The following is a 13652-nucleotide window of genomic DNA, read 5'->3' as shown; positions in this document are numbered from 1 at the left end:
TATGGAGTTCAGCCTATTGATTTTAGTCCAGTCAGTTTCCACTGAGATTCCTGTTTGACATCCACACGATCAATTCTGTGTACAGTGATTATGATCATTTGATTCAGATGGCTCCTAGAGGACAATAAAGCAGATTAGTGTGGAAGAGAGCAGGATATTGAACAGGGATTCACTTTGTAGTCTAATCTGCGTTGCCGTATTAGTGTGTAATTGACTGTATTACTGCCCTGGCCCTGCTCTACTAACCCCCTCTAATCCTGCTAGCTGGCTAACAGGAAATACACAGTTAATAAGGCTTTACTTGCCTGGGAATTAATATCTGCGTATGTGTTTACACGCGGCTGTACCTGTGTATTTCAGGCACAAACGAGTCTGCCTTCGACCAGCTGGTCCTGACTCTGGCCTGGGACCGGGTCGACATTGCCAAGAATCATGTGTTTGTGTACGGACAGCAGCTCCTGGTACGTATGCGTGTTTGTTTGTCTGTGCGTATGTGTGTGTGTATTTGTGTGTTTGAGCCACAACTCTGAGGGATGTTTGTTTAGCTCCAAACCTTTGGACTTGCCCAAAGTGACCCCAGAATTTCTGCTAACCACAATCTGCAGCCTGAGTAGCCGGGGGGACTGGATACGGGCAGGCTGCCACGGACTGCTTGTCTTGACTGTAACATGAACCATATCAGTTGTCTTCATAAGCTGCCCTCGCTGCTTGTGTTTATTTTGAAACTTTGGGGAATCCTGGCTTTGCATGGATACGATGACGGATGATATTTATTTGTTTATATTTCTTGTGTTGGTTTTCTTTTTTGGTAAAGTGGACATATTTTTGGTTTTCTCCCTCATTGTATTTATTTTATAAATAATCACTTGGTTTATAACAGCATGTTTTTCTTTGTTTATATGTTTAGGTGAGCTCTTTGGAGCAAGCAATGCTGGATGCGCTCGTGATGGACAGGGTGGATTTTGTCAAGCTGCTCATTGAAAATGGCGTGAGCATGCATCGTTTCCTGACAATCAGTCGGCTGGAGGAGCTCTACAACACGGTAACACTATGAAACACACACCAGCCACCAAACAACAGATGAGCTGTGTGTAAAGAATATATTTGCATGCTTTTAGTGTTTTAAAGCTTTTTTCTATCTTCTCTTTTAGAAACAACCTCCCAACAACCCAGGTCTCCTCCACCTGGTTAGAGATGTTAAACAGGTAGAGTGCGTCTGTTTTATATCAGTAGATATTAACCTCAGTGTTTTCACTCTCATTCACCACTTTGTTTTTTCTGTGCCTTCCTGCAGAGTCATCTGCCTCCCAACTATAAGATCACTTTGATTGATGTGGGCCTGGTTATTGAGTACCTGATGGGCGGGACTTACAGGTGCAACTACACCAGGAAACGCTTCCGGATCATTTACAACAATCTCCATGGAAACAATAGGGTGAGTTCAAACTGTAGTGTCTTTTTTGCAATTTCCCAAACCTCTTTTATGGGGTTGATACTTGAAACTTCTACTTGTGTTTTAGCTTTATTTAAAGGTCCAGCTTTTAAGTTTCAGGGGGATATAGTGGTGTCTAGTGGTGAGGATTGCAGATTGCAACCAGCCTGAACTTGTCTTGGTTAGAATTCCTTCAGTGTTCATTGTTCAAGAGGTTTTTACCATGAGACGAATCATCCCCAGAGGTCTCTTCCTCAGCAATTTCAGGTTACAAATAAGTGTTTCTCCAGTGCTTATTGGCACCTCAGAGATTGCCCTCTCTGTGCTCACCCTTTTTCTCTGATAACTTAAGATCCAGACATTAGGGAGATTTATACTGAGAGCCACATTATCCCCAGAGGTCTCTTCCTCTACAAAGCAAATGGACCTGGGGTCTCAATTCTAAAACAATGCATAGGATCCATACTAAAAATGTACGTATGAACAAAAGCCAAAAATGGTGTGCACCAAAAAATGTTTGACGGTTTCTATAATCAGGCTTCCCCATCACCATCTGCTTTGCCAATTTCCCATCTTCAAAATGTTCATAAACATGGGTCAAAGTTCCTCACATTAAGTCTGTTTTTATACACACACAAGCTTTGCGTAGGAAGTGGCGCACGCCTCTTTCAGGCCTTGTTTTGTGCGTATGCAGTGTTTACAAATGAGACCCATGGGGATTTTAAACTGGTAAAAAGACTGAATAAAGTAGTTTCATGTCAAAAAAAATCTGGGTTTTTCCAACGCTTTTGTCGCAAAGAGGCTGCTCACTGCAATGATGATCATGAATAAAGAACACATACCGATTATATTATATTCCATTTCTGTCAATATATCCCCCTGAGTCCCACACACTGGACATCTAAACTGGTATGCAGGTGCGCTGGAGTTAAAATCTTGGATGGTGTGTGGATGTGTTAAGAAAAAAGATCTATAGTAACATTTCATGCATTGTACTGCATAAACTGTTATTATATGGACTGTGAACTGTGGTGAAAATAAGTGGAAGTCAACTAATCTGAAAATGTTTAATGTCCTAAGCAGAGGTCGGGTCGCCACACAGCAGGTCCTGGTTCTCATCTGAGGAAAAGTCACGAGTCCTTTAGCATGCAGGCTGACAAGAAGGAGAAGACAAGGCACAACCACTTCATCAAAACTGCACAGCCATACAAACCCAAGGTAAACATTCAATAAAAGGGGAAAGTCTTTCTTTGGACTGGGGCATGCCTTAAAATAAAAAGTTCTAGAGATAAAGATCTGTCTCTGCATCTAAAGAGCCACTGTTACATGGGGGAAAAGTCTGTCTGCCTCTACCCTTCTCACTGCTCCTTCCCTCTCTTCCTAGCTTGAGTCTTCCACTGAGCAGAATAAAAAAAGAATCAAAGAAGAGATCGTGGACATAGACGACCCAGAGACGCGGCGGTTTCCCTACCCTTTCAACGAGCTGCTGGTGTGGGCTGTGCTGATGAAGAGGCAGAAAATGTCGCTCTTCTTTTGGCAGCACGGTGAGGAGAACATGGCAAAGGCACTGGTGGCCTGCAAGCTTTGCCGATCAATGGGCTACGAGGCCAAGAAGAGCGATGTGGTGGACGACACCTCAGAGGAGCTTAAGGAATACTCAAAGTAAGTTTTCCTGTGGCTTTAAATCATGTCAAATCGCTAAAAGATTCTCACAATTCTCGACAGAAGTTAGAGTATGACATAAACAAACTATGCTGGTTTCTTTCAGTGAGTTTGGGACGTTGGCAGTGGATCTGCTGGAGGAGTCGTTCAGGCAGGATGAGACCATGGCCATGAAGCTGCTCACCTACGAGCTGAAGAACTGGAGCAACTCCACCTGTTTGAAGCTGGCTGTCTCCTCCCACCTCCGGCCCTTTGTGGCTCATACCTGTACCCAGCTGCTGCTGTCAGACATGTGGATGGGACGACTGAACATGCGCAAGAACTCCTGGTACAAGGTTCATGTTCCATCTAGATTTTTATTTTTTGTTACAAATGGAAACCCAAGTTGCTGGAAGCAGTGCTTTGCTTTTTCAGTGGCTGCTGAGGTTCGACATTGTGAGTTATTAGTCTGTGTACAGCTTGATATAAATATTAAACCATCCTGTAGTGGTTTAATATTTGTGTTTGAAGATTTGTCAACAGGTGCAGTGTTCCCGGGGCTTGAACAAAGGTCTGCTCTCATATCTAATCCCAGTATCAGTTCAAGTACTCAGAGGTGTTAAGTGCCACTGTGTTGGATGATTCATGGTGATACAGGGAATAAATGGCTTAGTAACACTCTTGTTTATCTCAGTTGTAGACCGTGATTGCCAGTTTGGCGATAATTACGTTATTGACCTGATGAGGACAGAGTGACGGAGGTCATGTCCATATATTGTATGATACTGACCTTGTGTTCACATGCATGTTCGTTCATACTAGAATGTCACCAACATTTTCTTCAACTTGATGCCACTTCCCTACCATTATAATTAATGGTATTATATGGTAACTATTATATTATTATATATTTGAAATGTATTGCTCTTTAAAAGGGTGCATTTGCATTATTATGACATTATATCATCATTATATCAGTGGCATAAAATGGTCTTAAAGGCCCAGTGTGTGGGAGGCAGGGCGATATATTGGCAGAAATGGAATATAACATCAAAAGTATGTTTTGTTTAGTGTATAATCTCCTGAAAATAAGAATCCATGTGTTTTCCTTACCTTTAGAATGAGCAGTTTACATCTATAAAGGGAGCGGGTTGTTGTTTATAGAGATTGCCATGTTCACCACCATGTTTCTACAGTAGCCCAGAGCAGACAAACCAAACACTGGCTCTAGATAGGACCATTAGCGTTTTCGCGCAGTAGTAGTTAGAAGCCCAAATGTGATGAGAGTGTTGGAGAAACACTGATTTATAACGTTAAACTGCTTTATTCAGTGTTTTTACCGGTTTAAATCACAAGTCAAGTCAAGGAGGAGACCTCTGCAGATAATTCAGCTCCCAGTAAAAACCTCCTGAGCAATGAACATGGAAGGAAAACTAGCTAACTATATATATATATATATATATATATATATATATATATAAAGGCATACATCAAACAAGAAACACAGCATACAAAACATCATACAAATACATTAAAATAGAGGGGAAGACAGTAAGACAGTGTAAGGACAGTGCATTTGATCAGATGGAATGGGCAAGTCTGAACAGATGTGTTTTGAGTTTGGATTTGAACAGATTGACAGATGTGGTGTTGCAGAGGTCAGGGGGGAGTGAATGTGCAATGTGCAATCGTCACCAATATATGCCACTAAATCCCCCTAAATCTTACACACTGAGCCTTTAAAATGACAATATTATAAGTTATTGTAATTATTTCTGGGGCAAGATATCATGCCATTGTGACAGAACCACTCATGTGACCTCCATGTGTAAGCATTTTCTGAATTGTAGGTCAAAACCCATTCATAAAACTTGAGGAACTATCTGCACTTCAAAAGCAGTACTTTGGTTTCAAAAGACACTGTAATTTTTTTTAGCAATTATTTGTAAACATCAGAAGTAGTGGTAGAAGAGTAATTATGCTACTAAAGAAAGCATTGTTTGTACATGTCTGAATCTCAGTTTTCACAGCAGTGTTGGACCTGTGTTATAATGAAAATATTTAATTTAATGAAAACAGGTTAGATGTGCACTCGAGCAACAAAACACTTGGGATTCATCAGTGTGTTTAATTCAAAGGATTTTGTCGACAAATATAGAAGCATCCACCCACATGAGTGTGTATTTGTCCCCAGGTAATTCTGAGTATCTTGGTGCCTCCTGCCATCCTCCTGCTGGAGTACAAATCCAAGGCTGAGATGGCTCACATACCTCAGAGTCAGGACGACCACCAGATGACAATGGAGGACAGCGAACACAACTTCCAGAACATTGCTGAGGACATCCAAATGGTTGTTTTACTCACTCCTTCTGTCTTTTTTGTATTTTTATCCATTGCTTTTTTTACTTTTCATTTAAAAACTGAAAATATATGGTATCTTCATGGCGTCAAAGCAGTTTGGCACTGCCACAATGACGTAAATTATTGAACATCATGTCTAAATTCATGTTCAGAGTTAAGGTAGTGTTAAAGGGTTAATGAGCTGTGAACAGGTTGTGAGTGTGTTATGTAAGACGATAGATATTCACAGCAAAAGTTTGTTGATAAGTACTTTATTGCACTTTTGGCCTTAAGTTCCTTTCTTTGTTTCCTCATACTCATTTCATTTATTTGCTTTCTTTCTTTACTCCATGTTCTCTCTATCTCATTCTGTCTCTACATTGTGGCCTGCTGTTGTCTAATTTGGGCCTCTTTAACCTCTCTCCAGGATGTGTTCAAGGAGGCCAGATCCCACGACCATGTGGAGGCGAAGAGCGACATGGAGACACACATTCGCTCCAGGAAGCTGCCCTTAACCAGGAAAATTTATGCCTTCTACCACGCTCCCATTGTCAAGTTCTGGGCCAACACGGTATGGAGATTACTAAAGAGAACGCACACACATACAGTCATCTACACATCCATCCCACCATCTGTTTTGTGGTTCTTCATCTGGGCAGGATTCAGGGTGACAGGAGAAGATGTTACCACCCAGTAGCAGTAGTTTAACACAGATTGTTTTTGCTTTGGAAGAAAGAGAATCAGCCTGATCTCCACTTTGTTTCAGGCGTAGTAGAAATGCAAACAGGAATGTACTAAAGGGATTTTGTTCTCAAATTATGTTCCTTTGTGCCAAAGTGCCTGAGACAATCTAGTCAAAAGGGGCTGTTAGAGATGTGGCCATGGGTGATGCTCAGAATAAACTGAGAGATTTGCTTAAAGGGACAGTTCACCTCATAATCAAAAAAATATATTTTTCCCTCTTACCATCTCCCAACCATATCACTGTGCAGAAATGTGCATCTACTGCTAGCTCACCTAGCACCACTGAGCTAGCTGTCACACTGTCACGAGCACAAGCCTTTCGTCCATGAGTAGATGCACGCATCCTTCTGCCTGCTGATACCGTTGACAGGTGTAGTTGGGTCAAAAGAAAATAGTTCCTACATGATAGTACTCACAACAAGGTCTGTGGATTATCTTGAGTAACCAGGTCATGATTTCTTGAAAGAGACATTGCTGTTGAGTTTTACAAATGTATTTTTTTGGCCCTTTGAGCACCACAAGCCAAGTCTCATCTAGTTCCATAGAAGGCAGACATCTCTACGGCTGATATCTCCAACACTTGGCAATCCATGTATACCACATATTGGAGAAGGGGACAAGGTGCAACCTTATCAGACACCCACACAGAAAGTGGCGGAACACTTGAGAATGGAGACGAAGTTCTCTCACTCTGTATTTTAGCATAGAGTGAGTGGACAGATATTGCCACAGCACCACCCACAGGAAGACTCAGTAACTCAGGGAACATAATCATACATCACTTTGTTGTTGACCATTGATAGAATCTAATACAGTTCAATGCAATTGAAGCCACTGCTTTTTCTGCGCTTCATTACACCCTTGTGGAAGTGGGAGGCAAATGAGGAACTACTTCTTTCATGCTGCACCGAAACTCCTCCTGACTGGTTTTGTGGTGTGAGGAGAAATCTGAGATTGATAGCAGAAGGTTCTGCATGTGTTATGTCGTTACACATAGGTGAACAGTATGAAATTTTCGCCACTAGGGGTCTCAGAAATGTTACATATTATACCTTTATCTTTAAAACACTTATTTATGGACCACAGACAATCAAGAAAGAGACAGCAGTAGCAGTACTAGCTTGTCCTAACACATTTTCTTGAATTCACACTTACAACTGTCACGTTCACACTCCTGCACGGGATTATCGCTCATCTTTTCTCACTTTTTCTTCTTCTAATGTTTATTTATATACACAAGCCCAAGGCTGGTTCTCAGGGACCCAGGAGTTGTCACTGAGGGTTTTATTTGCAGAGACAGTGTTGTTTTTCAGGCTGTTCAAGACTGAGAGGTGCTGATACCATCACTGAAACTGCTAGTCTATGTAATGTAGCCTGTGCTCAAGCTTATCTACATCAGCCGTACCTGCTTTTCAGCACATCAGCGCAGCCCACAACAAGAGCCTGCCCGTCAGATGGGATGTGTTAATGGCTGATTTTCCAAGTGTTCACACCTCGCATGTCAAGGTTCAGCAGTTTTTCTAATCCAAGTTGTACCAGGAAGTGGGCGTGCCTTTACCTGCCTATATGGACAAATTTTCCCACAGTCTTCCTGTGTTTCTGGGTCAAACTTCAGGAGGGAGGTCATGTATCGTTGGGAGACCATCATGTGGCTTGTATTTGTTTTTATGAAGTAAAGAAAAAAAAGAAAACACAAGTTTTCATTTGAACGAAGCCACTTTGAGGTGTGCGTAGTACCTAAATTACGTTACCTCAGCCTTGTTCAGATTAAAATACTCATCAGTTTGCCCCACAAAAGAAAAGGCGAATAAATAAGGGTTTACTTTGTAATCTCTCACCTTATTCATTTGTTATGCAAATGGAATATTATGCTATTAATGTTTAAAAGACATAATGAGTCAGTTAAAGAAAGGCTAAGAGACATGCAGCCATGCCAGAGGCTCTGTAAGGCCGTAATTTGCTTTGAGTTATGGTGCGTTCCAGGCAACCCGTAACTCGTGTTTTCACAACCTGTAACCCGTGAAAGTGCACTGGAACGACAGTCAAACCCGTAACTTCCCACCTGTGAACTCCACCACCAGTACCAAATCGATGTACTCCCAGTTCCGACCTCTGACGTCACATAACCCACAAACAAATGTGGCAGCTCCTGTGGATGCGGTGATGCTGCGTCTGATACACGGTGAGAAATAGACTTTAGGACAATGTAAAATAAATTTGCACGTTGCAATCATAATGTGTTAACATAATATGTTCAACGTTAAACAGGAAGTAACTGGCAGTTTGCCGTAACTTTCCTGGAACGCTACAAAGTCGTAACTCGTGACTTGAAGTCGTGACTTACGAGTTCAGAAGCCTGCCTGGAACGCACCATTAATATTTTGCTTTGCTGTAAAATGCTAACGTGCTGCTGTTAAGCAGGTTTGATGTTTACTGTGTTCACCGTCTTAGTTTAGCATGTTAGCATGTTATTTAGCTCAAGACATAAAGTGCAGCTGAAGGCGGGAATGTCATAGTTTTGCAAGGATTTGGTCTAAAAAAGTGAAATTTGACCTGATGAAGTTTATCCTTAGAGGGGTGTGAATGTCTGTGCTCAAGGTCATGGCAGTTCATCCAGTAGTTGTCAAGATATTAATTTTTGGCCAGTGGAGGGCAGAAGAACCTCACGGAAGAGGTTATGACTAATGCCGCATTCGTTTGGCAATCCAGGCTGGTCATTCCTTGTCGGATTTTTATGACTGTATGACACGTATGATCTGAAAGCGTTTCATTGCAACAGTCTGGAAAACATGGCGGCGCGCCATAAGTTTGTTTTTGTTTGCATGGTTGCTGAGCAACAGAGACTTTGCTGGTTCAAAGGACTTTAGGCTACAACGGGCTTGCACAGACTTTTTTTTCCGTTGCAAAATACTTTATGATTTTTACAACACAAACGCTTAATTAAACAGCATATACGAGGACAAATTGAGGACAAATAACTTTGTCTACCATTCACAATGTGCGCAGCCATCTTCATCGTGACGTCAATTCTACCAACTCGGTCTACCTGGACCTTGCCCGAGTTTGATGACGAGACCTCCAGGTAGAACGGGTGTTCTTTTGTACCTTTCCAGACCGGAAACCGTATCAATCCCAGTTACCAATAGAATGCAGCATAACATGAGGTTGATAAAAGTGATAACAGATAACAGTGAATTACACACAGTAGATTTATTAAACGCTGCTATCAAAATACATATTGTTACAGCTTTCAATCAATTAAATTGCAAGTTGGATAAAAATTCCCATCTCTATTTCTTATATAATCCCCTGAACCACTTGCCCCTCCTGAGAACAGACTTCGTTGGGAACTGCAATTTTCACTTGAGATGGGGAAGATGAAATTTCTCCTGCTCTCTCACACAGTCCTTATCCACATAGCTAACCGCCAGCTGAGCTCTGAGGGTTCAGAGGTTCAGAGGCCTCAGTCAAAATGGCAGGCTATTTGCTCCCGACTCAAAGTGCCATGATGAGGTTCAGCCCCCTCAGAGGGCCTCAGCTGACCTCGTCTCAAAATATCTCAGAGAGAGGAAGTCCCTCTCTGGTGCTGTCCGAATTTAGAGGCTCCCGGCCAATTATCATCTGCGTCCAACATATCTTATTGTACAGTATATCTATAGGTCCTACATTTATGACACACACAGTAAAAACAACTACAAGGAACTTACATTTTGTGTTGATTTTGGCAGCCCCTGTGGGCAAATCTTAGTGTTTTCATGAACACTAATGCCTTGTGTTATAAAGATCTTGATCTGGATAGAGCGTGCATTTGTTTTGGAAGCGAGGGAAAGAAAATTGTTTCTAAAATTGTGAATTGTGGAAAGTGTATTTATTTGTAGCTATGTAAGATTAAAAACTGTCATATGATGATGGTAAAACAAAGTAAACTTTGTCTTAGCCACCAATGTAAATTCTTTATTGATATAAAACCACATCTTTTAATTTGTTTCCTAAATAAAATGGACATATTACATAGCTGTCTGGGAGGAGGAATTCAGGATCAGTTTTTGTATTCTTTCAAATCGCACAGATCTCTTCATCTGCTGAATGGCTAACCAAGGTTGAGACAAGTTTTTACGGTTGCTCTATCACTGTCCCTGGCGCTTTTTTTTTTTTTTTTAAACAAGCCATTTTTATTGATAATTCAATAAAGATGTACAGAGTATAACAAAAACAGAGCCAGTAAGGACAAAAAGATAACACCACCCATCCATCAACCCAGGAACAAACCGAAAAAGTCAGACCAGTCAAAGGAAATCCAATAGACAAGAAAGAAAAAAAGAAAAATTGAAAATAAAAAAAAGGAATACAAAAATATTTATATGTATATAAAAATAAAAAAGGGGAAAAAAATGATGACAAATTAGTTAACTTGCATGACATAAGTAGGGTATATAGCATGTTTTATTACAATTTTTCAGCTTCCATATTGGCCACAAAAGTTAAAAATGGTCACCGTGTGGGAAGCTTTTAGCTTTTTTTTGTTTTTCGTTCTGTTCTGTTTCTCTTTTTGCTAATCCTGCTCCAGTCTCAGCCATAACCACAAAATGTGATGGAAATTTTTAAATTCCCTTGAGAAAATTCTTCCTTTAACTGGCTAATGTACTCACTGCGTTACTTAACCTGGTAAATGTAAACATAGGCTCTTTCTGTCTGCATCTGTAAGTAGTTCCATCTGATTTTGCTGGTAATCCAACCTGGGTTCAGGCATGAGGGGTAACTATATAGACATCAGTCTTACATTAAGATTGTTTCATAACCAGTTAAAAAGACTGCTTTATAGAAGAGACACAGCATCCCCATTCTTGTGAGAATTGATCCTTTACTTACATTGGAAGAAGTGTTTTATATAATGATTACTATATGTGTCTCCATCGTCAGCTCTTCTACCTGAGCTTCTTGATGTTCTACTCGTATGTGGTCCTGGTGAAAATGCCCGATTGGCCTTCTCCTCAGGAGTGGGTTGTCATCCTCTACATATTCACCTCAGCCATTGAGAAAATCCGAGAGGTATGTGCAATAGAAGTGTTTAGGGACATGTAAACTATCATGTAAACCTCACCACTGACTTCTTAACAGATCTCTGCACGATTATTATTTCACATTTTATTCTCCTTCTTCTTCTAACCTCCATCTCTCTTTTTTTCCAGATGTTTATGTCTGAAGCAGGCAAAATAAGCCAGAAGATAAAGGTGTGGTTTAGTGACTATTTTAATGTGTCCGACTTTCTGGCCATTGTGACCTTCTTTATCGGCTTTGGCCTGAGGTTGGCCGGAGGTGAAGCCTTCGTCCCCGGGAGGACGGTGTATTGTCTCAATATCATCTTCTGGTACGTGCGACTCCTGGATATTCTGGCTGTTAACCAGCAGGCTGGACCGTACGTCATGATGATCGCTAAAATGGTGAGTTCTTGTGAGAGTGAGAAGTCATGGGACAGATGTGAAAATTTTTGTACATACTGTTGTTACTTTTCTGAAGGTGCTCTCAGATTTACAATGAAACAGGGATAATAATTTATTTATGCATGCAATACTTTGTTGATGTAACCAAAATTGAATTGTAATGAGCAGACAACACTTCATACACAGCAAGAAATTATATTAAAATTTTTAACTGATTTACATGACAATATTACACACACCTTTTAAATATCATATCTGATTTAGCAAATAGTCTGAACAAACTGTTGAGTTGTTATTTTTTGTGCATTCACAAATTACTTATCTAAATATTTGTTTTTATTTTATTAATTTGAACATTCATATTTAAACAGCGTAAATCATCTTCATGCTGTTACAGGTATTGTAACCTGTTTGATATCCTGAGCAGCCCTATCAGCTTTAGAACAGACTCTCCATTGGTCCCGCTATTATTTTGTGCATTTACTGTGTGCTCCATGTCATAGTTTTACCAGAGTATTTATAAACCTTAAGCTTACCTTCAACACAATATTGGATGAAATGATTGGTTAATTTAATTTTCCTTATTTTAATTTGATGGCCAATTCTTTAAAATATACTTATTTGCTTTCTTGAAAGTTGCGCTAAATATGAAGCTGGTTATCACCTGGCGCTTAGCTTAGCTTAGCTTAGCTTAGCATAGCATGAAGACTGGATGCAGTGGCAAACAGCTAGCCTGGGTGTGTCTGTTCACCAGCACCTGGACATTTTACTGAATGACACAATATATTGTTTGTTTAGTCAACACACAAACAAAAGTGCAAAACTGACACGTCGTAGTTTTTAGGGAGTTACGTGTGGGACTGTTTTGTGACCTAGCCACGTTAGCAAATCCTTCTGTTTCCAGTCTTGATGCTAATCTAAGCTAACCAGCTGCTAGCTGTAGCTTTTTTATTTGTAGAGGTGTTAGAGTTCCATTGATGTTCTCATCCAGTTCGCACCAAGAAAGCAAAAAAGTGTATAAGTTTCCATCATGTGAAGTAGTCATGAACCTTTCAACATTACTGTGTCTGCTCTGGGGATTTCTAAAACGACATAAGGATTTTTTACCCAGCAGCTATTATAAATAATTGCTTTGAAACAGGCAACACAAATCAAAGAATAAAAAAGAATGGCCATGTTCTTAATTTTCCTTATTTAACAAACTATTACATGAACTATGAAGGGACTTTTTAAATGTTTCTTTTTATCAAAGTAAAGAAGTGCTGAGCTGGATCCCCACAGTAGACACGTGCAGTAAGGAAACTCTATGAATGTACTTTATAGGTACAGTATTATTTTAGATAGCGATAATAGCATGAGTCATATCTGTGATTCAATGTGCGTTACATGTCTTGCAGGTGGCCAACATGTTTTATATTGTGGTAATAATGGCTATAGTCCTGCTGAGCTATGGCGTACCTAGGAAAGCCATTCTGTACCCAGACGAGGAGCCCAGCTGGACGCTGGCCAAAGACGTGGTCTTTCAGCCGTACTGGATGATGTACGGGGAAGTGTATGCCTATGAAATCGATGGTAAGGACGATGAGGATGGTAGGGGAGATTACGAGGGTAAGAACAGTTTTATTCAAAGCTTCTCACCACAGCATGACAGCTGATTGTCACTCCAATCAAGCACTGGAAATCAACTCCACAACGACCTAATCATCGTTCCCCCTCACAGACTCTTTCACACGCAGAACAAGCCAACACGATCTATTTGGGGAGGGCAGGGCTTTTTGCTTCACCACAGCGTCGACTGCCTTGACAACGATTAAGTGATCGTCACTTGAGTCGGGCGCATTTGAAGCTTAGGTGAAACGAAACACCCGGCTGTGCTCCATGACCTGAGTTGGCATCCCAGGGTTTCACACACCGTTGAAATTTATCACTGTCATTACAACCTGGAAATGTTTAATAGTCAGATGTCAGTATCACAGTGTAAGTTTGTCGAGTTCTTCTGGTGAAAAGAAAAGAAGGAATAACAGAGAATGAAAAGGTCAGTGTTACTTCTTGAA

At 40.6% G+C, this 13652-nt stretch overlaps 1 protein-coding gene across 5 annotated transcripts in view; it reads left to right on the top strand.

Annotated features, from left to right (window-relative positions):
- Positions 1–13652, top strand: part of trpm7 (transient receptor potential cation channel, subfamily M, member 7) — a 59356-nt gene that overhangs the window by 28435 nt on the left and 17269 nt on the right. For 3 of the 5 annotated variants that reach the window (XM_049594211.1, XM_049594193.1, XM_049594184.1), the window contains exons 11-22: positions 361–461; positions 908–1042; positions 1152–1205; positions 1295–1435; positions 2516–2650; positions 2817–3094; positions 3201–3429; positions 5268–5423; positions 5841–5984; positions 11078–11206; positions 11347–11598; positions 12996–13206. In XM_049594211.1, coding sequence (XP_049450168.1) covers positions 361–461; positions 908–1042; positions 1152–1205; positions 1295–1435; positions 2516–2650; positions 2817–3094; positions 3201–3429; positions 5268–5423; positions 5841–5984; positions 11078–11206; positions 11347–11598; positions 12996–13206 — 1965 coding nt within the window. Of the gene's footprint in view, positions 1–360; positions 462–907; positions 1043–1151; positions 1206–1294; positions 1436–2515; positions 2651–2816; positions 3095–3200; positions 3430–5267; positions 5424–5840; positions 5985–11077; positions 11207–11346; positions 11599–12995; positions 13207–13652 lie in introns of those variants that run through there. The other 2 variants (XM_049594202.1, XM_049594218.1) reach the window with 2 other exon arrangements.

This window comes from Epinephelus fuscoguttatus, linkage group LG2 (genome assembly GCF_011397635.1).
Source record: "Epinephelus fuscoguttatus linkage group LG2, E.fuscoguttatus.final_Chr_v1".
NCBI lineage: Eukaryota > Metazoa > Chordata > Actinopteri > Perciformes > Serranidae > Epinephelus > Epinephelus fuscoguttatus.
This window is presented reverse-complemented; position numbering and strand designations above follow the sequence as displayed.